This window comes from Camellia sinensis, chromosome 13, assembly GCF_055761805.1.
Source record: "Camellia sinensis isolate YWXY chromosome 13, ASM5576180v1, whole genome shotgun sequence".
Lineage (NCBI taxonomy): Eukaryota > Viridiplantae > Streptophyta > Magnoliopsida > Ericales > Theaceae > Camellia > Camellia sinensis.
The window spans coordinates 62,854,465-62,876,218 of record NC_138973.1 but is presented as its reverse complement, the minus strand read 5'-3'; the positions used below and the strand labels follow the sequence as shown (position 1 = coordinate 62,876,218).

Sequence of the window (21,754 nt, the reverse complement as noted above, 5' to 3'; positions counted from 1 at the left end):
GAAGAGGAGATCATGTACTGAAATTAAAGGTACTAGTGAGAGATTCGAAGAAGACCTAACCTTCATGTTTGAGAGAAGAACAAGAGATTCGAGGAACGAGGTCCGGTTGAGAACTAGATCCATCGTGTACTTGGCAGAGCAAGATCCGGCGCCGGAGAAGAAGCCGGAGTTGGAATAAGCATCTCGGAGAGGGTCAAAGGAGTAGAATCAGAGGTCAGAAGGTTGATCTTTGGAGAGTGAGAGAGAGAGTGAAGAGAGTCGACTTCCGTTTGATTTGGAAGAGAGGGAGACAGATATGTTTTGTCTTGGAATGGAATGCAAGGATGATTCTAGATGTTGCATCTCAATTGTTGGTGAATGGGTACGTGGATGGTGGTGATGGTGCCTTGGAAACACAAAAGGCTCTTTTGTCCTTAAAAAAAAAATAAAAACAAAATGTAATATTATTTTTTTTTATAAAAGGAGCCATTGTAATGAAATTTCATGTTTTTTTATTTTTGTTTGTTTTTTATTTTTGAGTATTTTCTACTACACAAAATGTAATTTTATTTTTGCAATATATAATGTTGACTAATTTTTAGTATAATTTAAATTTCTCAATAAAGTATAATAAAAAAATAAATATATTTTTTCAAATGAAAGCAATAAAAAGATAAAAGATAAAATAAAAAGATAAAAGATAATATATTTGACTAACATATTTTTTTGGTGGGGTGAATTATGTTTAATTGTTTTTCCAATTTTTCATTTTTTTTAATTTTTTATATTTGTTTAGTTGAGAATAATATAAATATATAATCTTTTTAACAAAGTCGGTAAAAAAATGTCACAAAAGACAAAAAATAAACAAAAATAAAATGGTTGAAAAACCTATATCCAAACAATACCTACAAATTTGGAGGGAAAGTTGGTTGAGATTTGTTAAAATAGCAAATGACCATTGGAGCATCATTGCTATAATTTGACAAAATAACACTATTCATTGTCAAATTATAGCAATAGCAATAACATATGATTGGAGATGCTCTTACATCACTTATATGCAGAAGCAATAGAGAATAGCCCTAATGTATCTGCATCCCATTTCAACATATCGTTTGTCTCTTCCCTAAAAGTAGGTGCATTGACTAACATCTCATATAACCTCCTCAAATCCTCTACCTCCCACTGGAAAAGGAATCTTCTAAAACATAGATTTCCCTCCACAAACCCATTCCTCATACTAAGCACCAAATTCACAGATTCAGCTTTGCCATTGATATGGAATACAGTATAGGAAATTCCTTTTTCAAACAGACATTGCCAATCCAATTGTCCTTCAAAAAATGAGTTCTCCTCCCATCCCCAATAACTAGACCTATTTTGCTTTTGAAAAAGTCAACCAGTTTAGGTCTAGAGCAGACAACACCCATAATACCTTTCCAGATCTGAGAAGACTTGGAATTTACAACAGGTAGTGGCCACCATCCCCTTCCAGCCTCATTGTATTTGCTGCAGATCACCTGCTTCCACAATGTATCATTTTCAAAGCCAAACCTCCACCACCACTTCAAAAGAAGACAATTATTCATAAGTCTGATTGTCTTAATTCCTAAGCCTCCTTGACTTCTACTCTGTGAAATCTTCTCTCAACTGACTAGATGAATTTTCCTTCTAAGCTCATCAGCTTCCCATAAGAATCTAGATTGAATTTTGTCTATTTCTTTTGCAACTCCTTCTAGCATCTTAAACAAAGATAAGTAATAGATTGGTAAACTAGATAGCACATATTTTGTCAATGTCAATCTACTAGCAAAGGCTATGAACCTCCTCTTGCAAGAAGCCAACTTTTGTTTGCATTTATCAATCACTAGTTACCATGTCCTCCTTTTTCTTGGACTAGCTCCTAATGACAGCTCCAAGTATCTTAGTGGTAGACTTTGGTGGAGGCAATTCAATTTGGTAGCAAACTCTTTAGTAAGATCATTATCAATCCCAACCTTACATACCACACTGTTATGCTAATTAATCTTCAGCCCAGATAATACTTCAAAACACCTCAAAATCCTTTTGATAGCAAGAATCTTCTCCCATTCTGCCTCACAAAATAATATTGTGTCATCTGCAAACTAGAGATGGGTGATCCTAACATCATTTGATCCTGCCACTGCCCCTTTAATCAACCCCCTCTACAGAGCTCTCACCAACAGAATATTGGGACCCTCAGCCATCTTGTCTCAGCCCTCTCTAAGGATTAAACTCAGATGTGGGTGAACCATTTACCAAGATAGAAAATTTTACTAATGATATACACTCTTTAATCCAACTGATCCATTTATGGCCAAACCCAAAATTTGAAAGCATAGAGAAGAGGAAATCTTAGTTAATAGAATCATAGGCTTTCTCAAAATCCAGTTTTAGTACAATGCCTTTCTTCTGTTTCTTCTTCTAACCATCAACTATTTCATTCGCAATTTATGCTCTATCCAAAATATTTCTTCCCCCAATGAATGCTGATTGAGATTCACTAATAATACTTGACATTACTTTCTTCATCCTGTTTGATAAAACTTTTGCGAGAATTTTGTACAAAGAACCTATGAGACTAATAGGCCTAAAGTCATTAAGACAAGAAGGGTTATCAGATTTTGGAATCAAAGCCACAAAAGAACTATTAATTCCGTGTACCAATTTATAGTTTTAGCAGAATTCCTTCATAAATTTTATCACATCACCCTTAATTGTCAATTAATATTTCTGAAACATCATCAAATTGAACCCATCAAGTCCAGGTGCCTTATTCCCTTCACAGTTCTTTACTGCTGTTATTATTTTTGCTTCAGTAAATTCAGCTTCTAATGCATCTCTAGCCTCAGCTCCCCCAATGGACTTAAAATGGCCAGATAAGCTTGGTTTACTAGGCCAATATTCAGTAAAATGATTTCTGAAATGCTGCAAGACTTCATCCCTAATATCTTCTAGTTCTTCCTTCATAACCCCATCCACATTGATTGAACACAATGTATTCTTACTGCTCCTGGAATAAGCCATAATATGGAAAAAATTTGTATTTTTGTCCCCTTTTAATGCCCAATTAGTTCTGTATTTTTGCACCCATATCCATTCCACCATTCTACTCAATTTCCAAGCCTCTTCTTTTGCCTCCCTTCTTCTAGCTAGCTCTGTCTCAATCAGAGATCTTTCTTTAGCTGCCCAATCAAGCATGTATAGTTCCTCCTCAAGAAGCTTGAGATTAAATTCCACATTTCCAAAAACCTCATTATTCCATTTTTTTCAAGGCCAATTTAAGTGCTTGGAGTTTCCTTAGGCATTTGAAACCAGCCCAACCCACCACAGTAGTTTCAACCCAAGCTTTCTCCACAATGGCTAAGAAATTTGGATGCAAGGACCAAGCATTAAGAAATCTAAATGGCTTTGGACCTCAATCCCTCTCATCTTCCATAAGCAAAATAGGGCAATGATCTGAGATTCTTCTTGGTAACCTCCATAGTTTAAAATTAAACTTATGCATCCACTCCGGACTGAACACGAACGTATCGATCCTACTCCACTTCTCTCCTTCCTGTGAGTTACACAAGGTGAATTTTTTTCCCATCATTGAAATATCACACACTTCTAGATTGTCAATTAACTCATTAAACTCTCTCATACCCCTATCTCTACTAGAACATCCCTTCATTTTAGAAACACACATGATTTCATTAAAATCACCCCCCTAACACCAAGGTTTTTCATATAACTGATTTAATCTAGATATCCCACACCCACCTCCTTATAACACTATCATCAGGGCCATATACATTGACTATAACACATTCAAAGCTATAATAGAGAGTACCTGACAGAATAATGAAATTCTTGTTTGAGCAGCAATCTTGCATCTGAAAGACATCTGGATTCCAAATGCATACTAGCCCACCAGCTACTCCATCAGAATCCACTGCCATGAAAGACATCTGGATTCCAAATGCATATAGCTAGTTTTTGTCAACATAATCATGAAAAGAATAATGTTGTGATAATTATATTTGAGTATCATCTAACATAACACATGACATTAATCATATTATTTATAGTAAATTTAAGTGCACATGTGACTCAACTATAAAACATAGGGTAAATCCCACATGTGGTGGATTGGACTCTACATATGTGTGACTCACCATTTGTGTCAGATTTGTGTTTCATTCTGTTAAATTTTTATGTGTTCATGCACATTTGCATTATCTAATATGTTCCACAAAAATATTAGAGTTGAAGTAAAATTGATGCATGGAAGCATATCAAAAAGAAGAGCAAATATTAAGATCGAACCACAAACAAATCCGAATTAGAGATACTCTCTAAGTGCGAAGAATATTAAAAAAACTCTCAATTTTTATTAATTAAATATAAACCGTATTGCCTGGCGTAAGACTCATATTTATTTATATTAAGAGAATTCTTATTAATTAAGAAAATTTGAAAATAATATATACACACATATTCTTACTAGTTAAGAATATCTAAAAAGGAAAATATATTAATTCTCGTAAAATAAAAAACAGAAAACAGCAAAAGCTAGATGAGGAAATATAATATAGATGATGAAATATAATAATGATATACTATTCTATACCAATCAAATATTAACTATAATAATTATAAATTATAATATTCCTAATCAAATATTAATTCTAAGAAAAATGATATACAAGTCCACTTTTTAAATTCATTTTCTAGACCTAATAATGTGTAAGTAATATAATTAGTTGATAATTAAAGAAAATATGAGAGAGAAATAATACATAAAAGTGATTGGTTGATTGATCGATTGATCATTGGATTTGAAAGGTAAGTCTAATTTTTTGGTTTGAATAGTACTATTCTAATTCTAAAATATAAAAATAAAAAGGAAAATGTTATACAATTCCACTTTTTAGACCTATTTCCTAGACGCAGTGATGTGTCAAGAAGATGATTGGTTATCATCTTCTTGACACATCACTGGGTATAGAAAGTAGGTCTAAATTTTTTAGCTTGGATAACAAAAGTCAACTAGAAAATATTTTTAAGTCTCGTGTGCATAAAAAATGGGTCTATCAAATAAGGGTGTTCGTAGATCGGTTTTTGACGATTCAATTTGCGGTTTGGACCCGCCCACATGTTTGCGGGTTGAAAAAAATTGAACCCGCAATCGCCCGCAATGCAGATTGTGGTTTGTGAGGATAGGGTTCACGGATGTGCGAACGGTTGCAGACGGTTTGCGGATTAAGCTTTTTCGTTTAAAAAATTATTTTTCAACTTGTTTTTTTTCTCATTTTTTAAATATTTTTGATTGTGGGAGGTTCAACTCTATCCTCTATTAAAGCTGGATTACAAAAAATAGAATGAAAATTAAATAAAAAGTAACATAGAAAAAGAAAATCACATAACTAGATTTGTAAAAAATTTTAAAAAATTTCAATTGAATAATAAGTATTTTAAACAAGGCAGTGTGTGACACTATTATAATGTTATAATGTTAGAGCCTACATGTTTAATAATCAGATTAAAGTGAGTGAGAGAGAGAAGATTAGGATTACACGCTTAAAAAATTTACAAGAAAATTTGATAGTCCAAATTTAATATAACAATTAATGCATATAGCATCACAATTTAAAATTATAACAGAACTAGAGAAACTAATTAATAGCTTACCCTTCAGCCATCCTATAAATCGAGTCCTACCCTCCTTGACTTCTTCGTAGTTCCCAACTTAACCCATCAATCTTGCACAGAGAGAGAGAGAGATGGAAGGTTCATTTCTTTCCCATGCACTAACAACTCTTTTCATTCTCCTTCAATTCACTGCCTACATGCCCTCTTGCTTAGCCAATAAGCCAATACCCACAAATGCAAACACAGACTTCATCAAAAAATCATGTACCATCACCTTGTACCCTCAATTATGCTACGACTCCCTCTCAATCTTTGCGCACAAAATCAAAACTAGCCGCAAAAACTTAGCCACCTTTGCCATCTCTGTTACCCTCTCAGCCGCCCAATCAGCCTCAGATTTCGTGACAAAGCTGTCAAAGAGTCCGGGCCTGAGCCCCGTGGAGGCTTCAGCCCTAGCTGACTGTGTCGAACTATCGGGCGACTCAGTGGATGAGCTCAGCCGTTCCTTGAAAGAGATAGCTAATACTAATTTTGGAGACCCCAACTTTGGTAGAGAAGTAAATGATATTCAGACTTTTGTTAGTGCTGCATTGACAGATTTTGGTACTTGCTTTGATGGCATTTCTAAGAAAGCAAGTGGGCAAGTCAAGACTAAAGTCGGGACGCAAGTTTTGAACGTTGAGCAATTGGCTAGTAATGCCTTGGCTTTTATCAGCAGCTATGGTACAGGTCCCCAGACAACCTCACCATAAATGTGTGACTCAGATTCATAATTTTATGTGCGTGTAACATTTGTTCCTAAATAAAGAGGAGAAACTAGTAGAATCGTATTCTATTCCACATTTATAGCTCAATGGTGTTTTAGTATTTGAGAAGGAATATACATAGAGAAACGAAAAATTAAGGGAAACAAAATTTACGACTATTATATAATTTTATTTTATATTTACTGGAAAATATTTAATTATAAATATTCCAGCTTAGTATAGAATATTATAAAATTGTTATATTTCCTAATTTATTTTTTCTATTTTACGTTTTTTCTTTTACAAGAATTAATATATATATTTTTAAAATATCCTTGACTAGCAAAAATATATTTTTTTCTTTTTCAGATTTTCTTAATTAGTAAGAATTATTTTAGTATATATATATATATATATATGTAAGCCTTAGGACAATACATTTTATATTTGATTAATAAAAAAGAGTTTTCTCAATATTGTACGTTGTTAGAAACAAAATCACTAATACCAATCTGCTCGTGGTTCAATCATTTTTTGTTTTTCGAGAACAAGCAAAACATACATTTAATCGTGCTTTGATCTTGTTGTTTCTCTTCTTCCCGATACGCTTCCTTTCATGAGTATAAATTTACCAATATTATACATATGGATAAATTATACTTTGCTCCCTTTATGTTTGGCCATTTTCCTGTAAATATAAATTTCAGAACATAAACCTTACACTTTGGATCATTTACCATGTGTATTATCAAGAAATCAAGACAAAATGACATACCTGAATCCATCGATGAACAGTTAAACGGAAGCGTCTGATTGTCAATAAAACCTTGATATCGACTATGTTATTGCCTTCTAATCCTTTCCCCTTTGGTGCCTTATGTTTCTCCTTGAGAGGATTTAGAAAAACAAAACAGTGTTCTTATTTTTTTCTTCACCTTAGGAAGGAATAGGGACCATAACCTTTTAAAGGTTGTAATTGGTTTTCATAACTGAAAGGTAATGAAAACCAATAAATTAACCATTATTGGTTTAAAACTGAAAGGTAATGAAAACTAATAAATTAACCATTATTGGTTTTAAAACTGAAAGGTAATGAAAACCAATAAATTAACCATTATTGGTTTTAAAACTGAAAGGTAATGAAAACCAACTTTAACCAATATGTTTTAATTTCTATTTCTGCCCCTCATAGAAATAGAAATTATACAACTAGTATCTACACATTAGGTCCATAACACATATACCCTTAAGCCTATTAACTAAATTGAATCACTTAAATTGTAGGCTTCTTATAAATGATAACACCACATTTAATTATGTGGTCCCATTGAGACATTATCTAACATTTCCTACTTTGGCCCTTAATGTTTCAACTTTTTCTACATTTACTCAAAAAACAAACTTATATTCAAAATTAGACAAAAAAAATAACACATTAACCACCATATAGCATAAAAATATTTTAATGTATATAACTCATCACTTTAACACAAACTCAAATCATAATATAATAATATACTTTTATGTTATGTGGCATAATGTGACATTTTCTGTCTAATTTTTAATAGAAATTGTCTTTAATAGTAAATTGGGAAAAATTTGAAACATAAAGAGTCAAAGTGGAAAAAACAAACTATAAATGTCAAAGTAAAAGAATTACCAAACATAAGAGGCAAAATGTAATTTATCATATATATTTTTATTTTATATTTAAGGAAAAATATTTAAATACGAATATTCTTGCTTACTATAGAATAGTATAAAATTATTTTTTTTCCTTATTTAGTTTTGCTATTTTATGTTAATTGTTTTGTTTTACAAGAATTATTATTTTCCTTTTTAAATATTCTTGATTAGAAAGAATATATATTTTTCTTTTTTAGATTCTCTTGATTAGCAAGAATTATTTCAGTATAAATAAAGATGTATATAAACTTTAGGGCAACACAATTTATATTCATTTAATAAAAATCGAGAATTTTCTCAATATTATTTGTTATTAGAGAGGATATCTCTAATTCAGATTTGTTTGTAATTCGATTTTATTATTTGCACTATTTTCTAATACACTTTCCTCTTTGTAAGCCGGTTGGTATTTTCTTGTTCAAAAAAAAAAAAAAAAAAAAAAAAAAGCTTTCAAGCATATCTGCAATTTGGTTGATTATGTTCGTCTCCATATGAATTTTTTTTAGCAGCAAAACGGTAACCATGTTGCTCATCTCATCTCATCTCCTTCCTCAAGAACAAGTCACATCTATTTTATATTCACAATCCAAAAAAAATATTAGAAAGTCTATTGTCCCAGAAAAAAACAAAATTAGAAATTTTCTAATATCAAATCAACTGTCTATATTTAAAGAAGTTTTGTGGACCCATAGTATGAATAAGTCTTAGCCTTTGATGAAAAATTTGAGTGATTTTCTGATTTTATTTTTTATTTTTTATTATGAGTTTGTAGACCCGTTGACAAAATAAATAAAAGGATTAAATACATTGCATCGTTTGAGATGTGAGTAAAATAGTCAAAAAATCAAAAAACTAAAAAGTCAATACAAATTATTACATCATTATCTCTATCTTTATATACTTCTTTTTGTAAAAAATTAAAATCAAGTAAAATAATCAATATTCTCAAACAAGGTAATATCACTTTACTTTCATCATCTATGAACTCATACAGATTGACTCTTCAATTATAAAACACTTTCTCTCATAAAAGATCAATACAACTTAAAATGCACATATTAATTGCTGCATTTAGATGCATCCATCATTTTTGGTTCATACGCTGTTTTGGTCTGACATAAAAAATAAAAAAAATTAAATTTAAATAGTTTATGTCCAATATAGACCACTTACAACCGTTGGCGGGGAAGAGTTCTTTTTTTTTTTAGCACAAAAAAAGAAAAAAGAAAAAAAAAGGAAGGAATATGGGGTGATTGGTGGGTATACTTCTCACGCAATTATTCATAGTTCAATTCTTGGGGCTAGGTTACAAAAAAGAATAATGTTTCTAATGTGAATGGCTTGCCTTTGGCTGAATCGGCAAGAAGATTAATCAAAATGTACATAAACTAACTCGGATACTGTTAACTGTGGAATCCGAAAAAAAAGAGAGAAGTAAATACAAGGAGGACTGGCTCGTGATAAAAAGAATGAACTCGTTTGGGTAAAACATAAACATACATGTTTTTTTTTTCCTTGCCATATTTTGCAATTTGGGTTAGAAAAAATGAGAAAAAATTTATATATTTGTCAAAGAAATAAATTTTTTTATTAAACACAACATTAATAAAAATCATTTAAAAATTCACTAATCCCCCCACTCAATTTCTAATCACCTCTCCATGAGATTGGTAGTCCTACCAATTGAGAGATTACTAGTCCAAGGGGATAGCTATCCCTTCATTCATTTCCCTAACCAAACACTCTTTTAAGTGGGTCTTACAGACTATTAATCTAATCTCCCTCTCCAAAGAGCCAAACAAACATGGCCTTAGCCATATCAACTTTTATTAAGTTCTCAAATTTTAAAATTCTTATCATATTATGTAATTAAAGGTTTATTGGAGATAGATTTTGAGGGCTGCGATCTTGCTAGTAAAAATTTAGTTTGAGCTCAATGGATAGACAAAACTTAATTTTCACAAAACAATTAAGAAATATGGTTGAGTTTTATATTTTGAAAACGTCAGCGACTTTTTTTGAAGGCACTACAATAAAATGCACTTTTAGCGACTAAAAAAAATTTAGTCGCCAAAAGTTGTGGAATTGGCAACCAAAAATAATATTAGTCGGCAAAAGTCAAATATTTAGCTATTAATATTTTTTAGTCGGGGAATATTGATTATTAGCAGCTAAAAAAAAATGTAGTTGCCAAAATATCACAATTCGCGACCAAAAAAAAATTTAGCAACCGTATATCTAGTTTTGGCTAAGAAAATTGTTCAGTAGCTGAATGAAAAAAAAAATTTATTTTTTATATTTGGCGACCAAAAATTTGGTTGTCAAAAGTATATTTTCAGTGACAAAAAAATATTTTAATTACCGTATAGTTAGTTTTAGCTACTAAAATTGTTTAGTAGCCGAATGAAAAGAAAAACAAAATTATTTTTTATCTTCGGCAACCAAACGTTTGGTTGCCAAAAGTATATTTTCAGCGACAAAAGAATATTTTAGTAGCCGTATAGTTTGTTTTACCTACTAAAATTGTTTAGTAGCCGAATAAAAAGAAAAAAAATTATTTTTTATTGGTCGCCAAAAGACTAAAATATTTGGAGGGAGATTTTAAATTTTGGAGGGATTCAAAAAGTAATTAGTCACTAAAATATTTCACGAATTGTTATTAATTATATATGTATTTTGTTTCTAACCCAAACCGTAACAAACCAGCAACTCTCTCTCTCTATTTTCAGCGTTTCTCTCCCTCTCCCTCTCCCTCTCCCTCTCCGATCCTCCTCTTCACTCCCTCTCTCACCGCCGCTCCTCCTCGCGTTCACCAGCAACCGGAGCACCTCCTCCTCCTCCACCATCGCCATCGTGAAGACATATTAACAGCAAGTGAAGTGGCTGGTTATAGTTATGGTTATGGATTTTGTCCCCAAAATCGATCCTCTCATTTCTGCTTCCCAACTAAGGTACCACTACTACTTCTCTACTATTCTACTGTTTCTGGGTTCTCTTCTGTTTGACCCAATTGTGCTTTTTTTTTTTAAACAGAATTTTAAATTTGGGTTTGTGGGTTTTAATGTTTGAATCTGTGTAACGACATTTAATTGTCTGGGTTATGGTGCCAATGGCTATGTGGTTCAAAAGAAAGCAAAATCATCTTCAAAATCGATTCCACAGAATTGATCATGTATGGAAGTTCTATGAGATTCGTCCAACAAAATTAGTTTTTTTTTTCCTATTTTTTTATGTAATGCACACAATTTGTTTTGTTTGTTTACTTTTTGTTGTGTAAAAAGCGTTTTGTTTTTCCCCCTAATTTTTATTTTTATTTTTAATTTCTATTTGTTAACGATTTTCTTTCTTTCTTTCATTTACTTTTCTTTTTCTTTTTCCCTTTTGAAGGGTTGTGTGGTTATTGTGTTTTGTCTTTTGGGTTTCCCCGTAGATTCGATTTCTTTTTGTTCAGGTAAGAAATGTTTTAGTTTTTGTGTGGAGATATGTTTTGGATTAGGTAGATATCCCCAGGAGCATGGTAAGTCATGGATTTTTGGTGTGTTAAGAATACGATATTTTGAAAATTAAATTAAATTACTCATTGATTGACCAGACTTTTTATTTTTATTTATTATTGTGGTGACTTTGGTTGGTGCAGTGTCTAGGTGATGATGAATAAAGAGATACGGAGGTCATCTAATATTCCATATGACGTCCGAGTGGAAATAGGTCCATATTTTCTGGATTCACCTCCTGTTTTGGACAAGAACAATAGATAATTGCCAAAGCTTAATGAAAGCACATCAGATTATATTCGTACTGGTTTAACCATAAGTTGAAGGCTATTTGATTGTAATGATAATTTACCTCTATTATGCAGCATATGATTGTTTTTTGCTGCTCGAACTTTGGTTTGTTTATATGATTTGTGCATTTGAATTGATCAGACTAGATGGAGTGATTTAGAAAACAATTTGTTCCTCATTATTTTAACAATCGAAATGTTTGCATTTTGAATGATCAAGTTGTAACAACCCTCGTACTGTTTACTGATTAATGACTGATTGATTACCGATAATCACCGATTACTGATAATCACCGATTACTGTTAAACGGAACTGATAACTGACTGAGAATTGAACTGATTAAAGTACTGAACTGACTGACCGAAATTGAAACTGAATTGAGTGAATACATCTGTTTAAATTGCATTTTATCTGTTGACTGTTTGTTTGATCTGTTCGTGTTTTAAGTTTAAACTGTTAATTGAAGGCCTTATCGGCGGCCGAACCGGAAATGGGTTAGCGTATTATGATCGTCATATTTAATATGATTTTTTGGTGTATTTACCTGAAAACTGATTAGGTATGATTAAATTAGATTAAAATAAGCTAATTAAAGAGTTGGACTTAATTACCGTTTTGCCCTTGAGTGGGCCACTATCTCACACACACACTTGAGCCTTATACATTGAATCAAACATTTCATCACCCATTTTTCTTTGTTTTGCCGACTAGAGAGAGAGAGAGTAAGAGAAGTAAAGTGTTTCAACTTGGTTCATCTTAGAATTGGAGGAATTGAGAGGAGTTCTTGCTAGATTGAACCTCTAAACTTGCATTCAAGGAACCTAGGTATGAATTTCATCATTTTGATTTTGTGTTTGAACTGGTTCTTGCATGAGTCATGCTTCATTGTAGAACTAAGTCATATTTTGGTTCATTAATGGTGAATTGAAGCCCAATCTTTGCATGCATGGTAGTATTGTTGGATTTTGAGTTGTTTTCATGGCAAAATGTTACATGCATGTTCATGTCTTGAGTGTAGTCCATGATTTCATCATGTTTTGAAAAGAATTGGCTCTTTAGAGCATCAGATCGAAGCTCTGAAATGGTTTGAATTCATGCATGTTTACATATTCATCCTGTGCTTGAAAAATGGTTTAAATTGAGTTTGAATTAAACACCCTTGGGCTTTGATTTTTTTTAAATTGGGTTTTGAACCATGCTTAACTATGAGTTTACATGTGTTTTCTGGAAATTTAGCCCAAGAGGTCGAGTTTTGATGCTTTTGAACTTGGTTTTGAGCTTGGAGGTGCAATCTGGGTTTTCCAGATTTCGCACTTCCGCTCGAGCGGGGAAGGTTACGCTCGAGCGTGGAATCCGAGCAACCAGCATCTCTCTGCACTGTTTTACAGTCCGCTCGAGCGGAGGATTGGGCGCTCGAGCGGAGTCATGTCTCAAGCTCGAGCGGGCGTCGAGCGGAGATTTCACCCATCCAGTACTTTTACAGTACGCTTGAGCGGAAAAGTTTACGCTCGAGCGTGTACCTTTGTTGCATGTCCGCTCGAGCGGGGAAACATGCGCTCGAGCGGGACTCTGTTTTTCTGAAAATCCTGAAAATGCTTTTAAATGTGCATCTTTGCATCCTCATCCCATTCTAGGCATTTTTAGGCCTAGTTTAAGGCATCTTGTTGAGGATATAGATGTAGAACACACCGAGGCATTAGGGATTAAGTTGTTATCTTTCCCAACTGTGTAGCTTAGTGTGTGTTCAACCTGTTAACTGTGTAGGGTTGGCGACTGGGGAGACACGCTCTAGCTTACTGTAGCCCGAACTCTGTGAGTAACGATTGTGTAAAGATATGTTCAAATGATTATCTTCTGAATACTGATCTGATATTGTTTACTGAATGAATGTATGTCCTATATTCTAAACTGTACTGTGGCATCCTTGGCATCTACTGTTACTGTTACTGTTATTGTTACAGAGAATCTCTGTCGGTTCCCTCGTGGAACCATTACTGTTTACTGACTGATGGCCATCATTACTGTTCGGTCTTCTAGACCTACTGTTTACTGTTATGCTAACGGATGTACCACATATGACTGTTTACTGTACTGAACAACTGAATGACTGATTGAAATGAACTGTTTTCATACTGTAAGGACATTCATTCTTAACCTCTTTACTCATTATGTTATTCACTGGGCTTTAGCTCACTGCTCATATATATATGTAGGTGTACAGGCACTAGATCGGAGCTAGGAGCGTCAGGGTAACTCCAGTTTTGTCAAGCCAGCCTTTGTGCCTCACTGCGAGGTTCCGAGTTGCCATGCTATGGCTTGGGGGCGTTTTGTTTGTTTTTCCCCGCCTGTCTTCCTACTGTCTAACTGTTCTGTATAGACTGAATGTTTACCGTACTGTATAAAGGGATTAGGTCCCTGTACTGTGTGACTGTAAATTCTGTATAGACTGTACTGTTTGTATATGTATGATTGCATGAAAAATCTTTTTGGCATACAGACTGTCACAGCTCATTGGACATTGTTTAATTACTGTATTGGCTTCCGCCAGGCCCTGTGCTCTGTTTTATTGTATTACTGTTAAGCAGGCCTTTGGTAATCTCGGATTACTGGCCGGTTACGGTGCTAAACCCATAGGGCCGGGTTTGGGTCGTGACAGAGTGGTATCAGAGCGATACTTACCACGAGTTATACCGCACACACGTGTCCAAATGAGCTATAGGGTGTCCTAGAAAAGTTATTAGGGCATCTCATGAGCATGATAAGTGTGTGGTTATGTTATGACTGAATACATACTAATGTGGTAAACTGTTAAACAAATGACTGCTTATGTTTAAAACTATTATAACTACTTATAGTGAAATGGACAATGCAAATGAACCTGAGTCCTCATCTACTGAGGCAAGAATGGAAAGAATGGAAAGAATGATGGAACTGATAACTGCTAGACTTGAACAACAGAACCAACCGCCCCCTCCTCCTCCTCCGGTACAACCGGAACCTAATGTGAATGTGAATGATGGGGATATTATTGCTCTCACCCATAAATTCAGCAAGATGAAACCGCCATCCTTTCAGGGAGGCCTCGAACCGTTAAAGGCTGAAGCTTGGGTGCTTGAAACAGAAAAATTATTTGAAGTGTTTCCGTGCTCGGAAGCGAATAAGGTATTGCTAGCTACCTTCACCCTACAAGAAGAAGCTAGAAGGTGGTGGATGTTGATCCGCGATACAAGCACTGTTATGACTTGGGCTCAGTTCAAGGAGTCCTTCTTTGAAAAGTACTTTCCTCAGTGTGTCAGGGATAGAAAAGTGACTGAATTTGAACAGCTGAAGCAGGGCACAATGACTGTTGCGGAATATGAGACGAAATTTACTGAACTTGCCCGTTATGCACCGCATATGGTGGATACTGAATATAAGAAGGCCAGAAAATTTGAAGGCGGCCTTAACGTTGCAATTCTTGACCGAATAAATGTTTTGAAACTACCGACCTTTGTGGGTGTTCTCGACCGGGCATTGATGGCCGAGTCGAACATTGCAGCAGTGAAACAATCTGAAACACCAACAACTGAATGGCATGGAAAAAGGCAGGGTTTCAAATTCAAGAAAGGCAAGCACAACCCAGCCAACAAGAAACAGAACACGGGATCAATGACTAGCCCCAGCCAAGGGAGTGGGTTCATTCCACCCTGCTCTGTATGTGGTAACAAGCATAAAGGGATTTGTCACAAATTATCTGGAGCCTGTTACAGGTGTGGCAAGGTGGGCTACATGGTTAAGGACTGCCCCTCTGCTCCACAAGCCAGTAGTAAAGCTGCACCAAGCGCAGCAGCATCAACTGTAGCACCAAAGCCTAACCCCAGAGCTACCGGGAAAGAGCCCATGAGGCAGGGCCGAGTGTTCGCCCTAGTACCGGGAGACGTGCAAAATACTGAGATCGTTGTGTCAGGTATTCTCTCTATTTGTACACAAAATGCATATGTATTGATTGATTCGGGGTCTACACATTCTTATGTATCGCATGCTTTCTCACGGAAATTGAATAGACCCTTAGAACCTATGAACTATCTGCTAGCCGTATCATCACCCGTAGGAGGATCTATGACCTGTGCATATATGTATTCCGCTTGTGAAATTATTGTTGGGGATATGCATTTGTTTATTGATTTACTGCCATTGAACATTGATCATTTTGATGTAATATTGGGGATGGATTGGTTACAAAAATATCATGCCACTATTGATTGTGTGACCAAGCAAGTTGTTTTCCGTCCACCTGGTTTGCCTGAATTCGTGTTTAATGGGAGTGGAGTAGTACCTCCTCCGTATTTGATTTCGTCAGTGAAGGCTGTTAAATTAATTAGAAAGGGGTGTAAGGGATATCTATTCTCTGTATTGACTGTATCTACTGATGATAATGCTAACATGAACTGTATTCCTATAGTCAGAGAATTCCCAGATGTCTTTCCAGACAATTTGCCAGGAGATTTGACTGACAGGGAGATTGAGTTTACTGTTGATGTGGTTCCCGGAACACAACCAGTTTCTAAAGCTCCATACCGAATGGCTCCAACTGAATTGAAAGAACTGAAAGTGCAACTGCAAGAACTGTTAGACAAAAAGTTCATCAGACCCAGTACCTCACCATGGGGTGCACCAGTTTTGTTTGTAAAGAAGAAAGATGGCTCGTTGAGGTTGTGTATAGACTACCGTGAACTGAACAAGGTAACTGTGAAAAATAAATACCCTTTGCCACGTATTGATGACTTATTTGATCAGTTACAGGGTGCACAAGTGTTTTCCAAGATTGATCTCAGATCAGGATACCATCAACTGAAGGTTAAACCGGAAGACATTGATAAAACTGCTTTTAGAACGAGGTATGGACACTACGAATTTTTGGTTATGCCTTTTGGAGTCATGAATGCCCCTGCTGCCTTTATGGACCTCATGAACAGAATTTTTAAACCATACCTTGATGACTTTATTGTTGTATTTATTGATGACATATTGATTTACTCCAAAAGTGTAGAACAACATGAACATCATCTGAGACTTGCCCTACAAACCTTAAGAGAACAGAAACTGTATGCTAAACTGTCTAAATGTGAATTTTGGCTTGACCATGTTATGTTTTTGGGGCATGTTGTTAGCAAAAATGGAATTTCTGTTGATCCGCAGAAAATTGAAGCTGTAGTGAACTGGCCTAGACCAACAAATGTGACTGAAGTCCGAAGCTTTTTGGGATTGGCTGGATATTACAGAAGATTTGTCAAGGATTTCTCCAAAATTGCCCTACCACTGACACAGTTAACACAAAAGGGGACATCATTTGACTGGACTGACCAAAGGGAATCTGCCTTCCAAGAGTTGAAAACTCGACTAGTGACTGCACCAGTTCTTACCTTACCTTTAGGTACGGATGGTTATACTGTATTTAGTGATGCTTCTCATAAGGGTTTGGGATGTGTTTTAATGCAGAATGGGAAAGTAATTGCCTATGCTTCCCGACAACTGAGACCGCATGAAAAGAACTACCCGACCCATGATCTGGAACTTGCTGCAGTAGTATTTGCACTGAAAATCTGGCGTCACTATCTGTACGGGGTGACATGTGAAGTATATACCGACCACAAGAGTTTGAAATATTTCTTCACACAGAAAGAACTAAACATGAGACAGCGGAGATGGCTAGAACTGATTAAAGACTACGACCTACAGATTTTGTACCATCCGGGAAAGGCCAATACCGTTGCCGATGCATTGAGTCGAAAATCGATTGGGAACTTAGCATGTTTGCTTACAGGACAGAAAGAGTTGCTTTGTGACCTTGAAAGATCTGAAATTGAAATTGTTTTACGAGAACAAGGTGGAATCTTAGCTGCTATTTCTGCTCAACCGGCACTGATTGAAGAGATTAAAGAGAAACAGCAACTGGATGACTTCTTGAAGAAGATCATCGAAGAAAGAGAATCTAAACCGAGACCGGGATTCAAATTTGAGAATAATGTACTGAAATTTCAAGAAAGACTGTGTGTACCAAATGATACTGAACTGAAAAGAAGAGTTCTGCAAGAAGGCCACAATTCGAAATTGTCTATCCATCCAGGGAATACGAAAATGTACCAAGATCTGAAACAGAATTTCTGGTGGCCGGGAATGAAGAAAGAAATTGCTGATTTTGTATCCAAATGTCTTCATTGCCAACAGGTCAAAGCTGAACATCAACGACCAGCCGGACTATTGCAACCCCTACCCATACCAGAGTGGAAATGGGAGCATATCACGATGGATTTTATCGTCGGATTGCCTCGCTCCAGAAAAGGTATGGATTCAATTTGGGTTATTGTTGATAGACTAACCAAATCTGCTCACTTCTTACCTGTCAAGACGATTTATAATGCGGACAAATTGGCTGTCATCTATATTGATGAAATTGTTAGACTGCATGGAGTGCCTGTGTCTATTGTTTCTGACAGGGATTCGAAGTTTACATCGAGGTTTTGGCAAAGCCTACAGACTGCATTGGGTACTGAATTGAGACTGAGTAGTGCCTATCATCCTCAGACAGATGGCCAATCAGAAAGGACCATCCAAACTCTGGAGGATTTACTGAGAATGTGTGTCCTTGACTTTCAGGGAGACTGGGAAAGTCATCTGCCATTAGTTGAATTCGCCTACAATAACAGCTACCATTCGAGTATTGGTATGGCGCCTTTCGAGGCATTGTATGGCAGAAAATGTAGATCTCCGATTTGTTGGGCAGAAATTGGAGATGGGCCTTTGCTTGGGCCCGAAATTGTATATGAAACGACTGGGAAAGTGAAACTGATACAGCAAAGACTGAAAACTGCACAGAGTAGACAGAAAAGTTATGCAGATGTCAGAAGACGGGACAGAGAGTATGAAGTGGGTGATCACGTTTTTGTGAAAGTGACACCAATGAAAGGCCAGACTCGTTTTGGAGTCAAAGGCAAGTTAGCGCCGAGATATGTCGGACCGTATGAGATTATCGAGAAAATCAATCCGGTGGCGTATCAAGTTGCGCTTCCTCCTGAAATGGAGCACATGCATAATGTTTTCCACATTTCGATGTTAAGAGATTACCTCCGGGATCCTTTCCATGTAATAGAGCCTACTCGTATAGTGCTGAGTGATGACTACACTTACGAGGAACGGCCCATACAGATTGTAAACCGACGGATCAAGAAACTGAGGAACAAAGAGATCCCACTAGTAAAAGTTGACTGGCAAAACCACGGTGGCGTGTATGCCACTTGGGAAAGGGAAGATGACATGGCCAAGCGATATCCTGAACTGTTTCCACTGAACCTTGTTCTCTTCCAGAATGAAGGTAACTCGAGTTTAGAGGACTAAACTCTTTATAAGGAGGGGAGACTGTAACAACCCTCGTACTGTGTACTGATTAATGACTGATTGATTACCGATAATCACCGATTACTGTTAAACGGAACTGATAACTGACTGAGAATTGAACTAATTAAAGTACTGAACTGACTGACCGAAATTGAAACTGAATTGAGTGAATACATCTGTTTAAATTGCATTTTATCTGTTGACTGTTTGTTTGATCTGTTCGTGTTTTAAGTTTAAACTGTTAATTGAAGGCCTTATCGGCGGCCGAACCGGAAATGGGTTAGCGTATTATGATCGTCATATTTAATATGATTTTTTGGTGTATTTACCTGAAAACTGATTAGGTATGATTAAATTAGATTAAAATAAGCTAATTAAAGAGTTGGACTTAATTACCGTTTTGCCCTTGAGTGGGCCACTATCTCACACACACACTTGAGCCTTATACATTGAATCAAACATTTCATCACCCATTTCTCTTTGTTTTGCCGACTAGAGAGAGAGAGAGTAAGAGAAGTAAAGTGTTTCAACTTGGTTCATCTTAGAATTGGAGGAATTGAGAGGAGTTCTTGCTAGATTGAACCTCTAAACTTGCATTCAAGGAACCTAGGTATGAATTTCATCCTTTTGATTTTGTGTTTGAACTGGTTCTTGCATGAGTCATGCTTCATTGTAGAACTAAGTCATATTTTGGTTCATTAATGGTGAATTGAAGCCCAATCTTTGCATGCATGGTAGTATTGTTGGATTTTGAGTTGTTTTCATGGCAAAATGTTACATGCATGTTCATGTCTTGAGTGTAGTCCATGATTTCATCATGTTTTGAAAAGAATTGGCTCTTTAGAGCATCAGATCGAAGCTCTGAAATGGTTTGAATTCATGCATGTTTACATATTCATCCTGTGCTTGAAAAATGGTTTAAATTGAGTTTGAATTAAACACCCTTGGGCTTTGATTTTTTTTAAATTGGGTTTTGAACCATGCTTAACTATGAGTTTACATGTGTTTTCTGGAAATTTAGCCCAAGAGGTCGAGTTTTGATGCTTTTGAACTTGGTTTTGAGCTTGGAGGTGCAATCTGGGTTTTCCAGATTTCGCACTTCCGCTCGAGCGGGGAAGGTTACGCTCGAGCGTGGAATCCGAGCAACCAGTATCTCTCTGCACTGTTTTACAGTCCGCTCGAGCGGAGGATTGGGCGCTCGAGCGGAGTCATGTCTCAAGCTCGAGCGGGCGTCGAGCGGAGATTTCACCCATCCAGTACTTTTACAGTACGCTTGAGTGGAAAAGTTTACGCTCGAGCGTGTACCTTTGTTGCATGTCCGCTCGAGCGGGGAAACATGCGCTCGAGCGGGACTCTGTTTTTCTGAAAATCCTGAAAATGCTTTTAAATGTGCATCTTTGCATCCTCATCCCATTCTAGGCATTTTTAGGCCTAGTTTAAGGCATCTTGTTGAGGATATAGATGTAGAACACACCGAGGCATTAGGGATTAAGTTGTTATCTTTCCCAACTGTGTAGCTTAGTGTGTGTTCAACCTGTTAACTGTGTAGGGTTGGCGACTGGGGAGACACGCTCTAGCTTACTGTAGCCCGAACTCTGTGAGTAACGATTGTGTAAAGATATGTTCAAATGATTATCTTCTGAATACTGAACTGAACTGTTTACTGAACTGATATTGTTTACTGAATGAATGTATGTCCTATATTCTAAACTGTACTGTGGCATCCTTGGCATCTACTATTACTGTTACTGTTATTGTTACAGAGAATCTCTGTCGGTTCCCTCGTGGAACCATTACTGTTTACTGACTGATGGCCATCATTACTGTTCGGTCTTCTAGACCTACTGTTTACTGTTATGCTAACGGATGTACCACATATGACTGTTTACTGTACTGAACAACTGAATGACTGATTGAAATGAACTGTTTTCATACTGTAAGGACATTCATTCTTAACCTCTTTACGCATTAAGTTATTCACTGGGCTTTAGCTCACTGCTCATATATATATGTAGGTGTACAGGCACCAGATCGGAGCTAGGAGCGTCAGGGTAACTCCAGTTTTGTCAAGCCAGCCTTTGTGCCTCACTGCGAGGTTCCGAGTTGCCATGCTATGGCTTGGGGGCGTTTTGTTTGTTTTCCCCCGCCTGTCTTCCTACTGTCTAACTGTTCTGTATAGACTGAATGTTTACCGTACTGTATCAAGGGATTAGGTCCCTGTACTGTGTGACTGTAAATTCTGTATAGACTGTACTGTTTGTATATGTATGATTGCATGAAAAATCTTTTTGGCATACAGACTGTCACAGCTCATTGGACATTGTTTAATTACTGTATTGGCTTCCGCCAGGCCCTGTGCTCTGTTTTACTGTATTACTGTTAAGCAGGCCTTTGGTAATCTCGGATTACTGGCCGGTTACGGTGCTAAACCCATAGGGCCGGGTTTGGGTCGTGACACAAGTCTAAAATATTTGGTATAATTTCATGATTACACTTTTGTTTTCTTTGTTTTTTTTTATCTAT

The 21,754-nt window shown here is 36.0% G+C and overlaps 1 protein-coding gene across 1 annotated transcript; it reads left to right on the top strand.

Annotated features, from left to right (window-relative positions):
- The first annotated feature begins 5,837 nt into the window (after positions 1-5,837).
- On the top strand, positions 5,838-6,392 carry LOC114320873 (pectinesterase inhibitor 10). Its single transcript, XM_028267947.2, has one exon. It carries the CDS (start codon positions 5,838-5,840, stop codon positions 6,390-6,392), a length of 555 nt encoding a protein of 184 aa, XP_028123748.2.
- Positions 6,393-21,754: the final 15,362 nt, after the last annotated feature.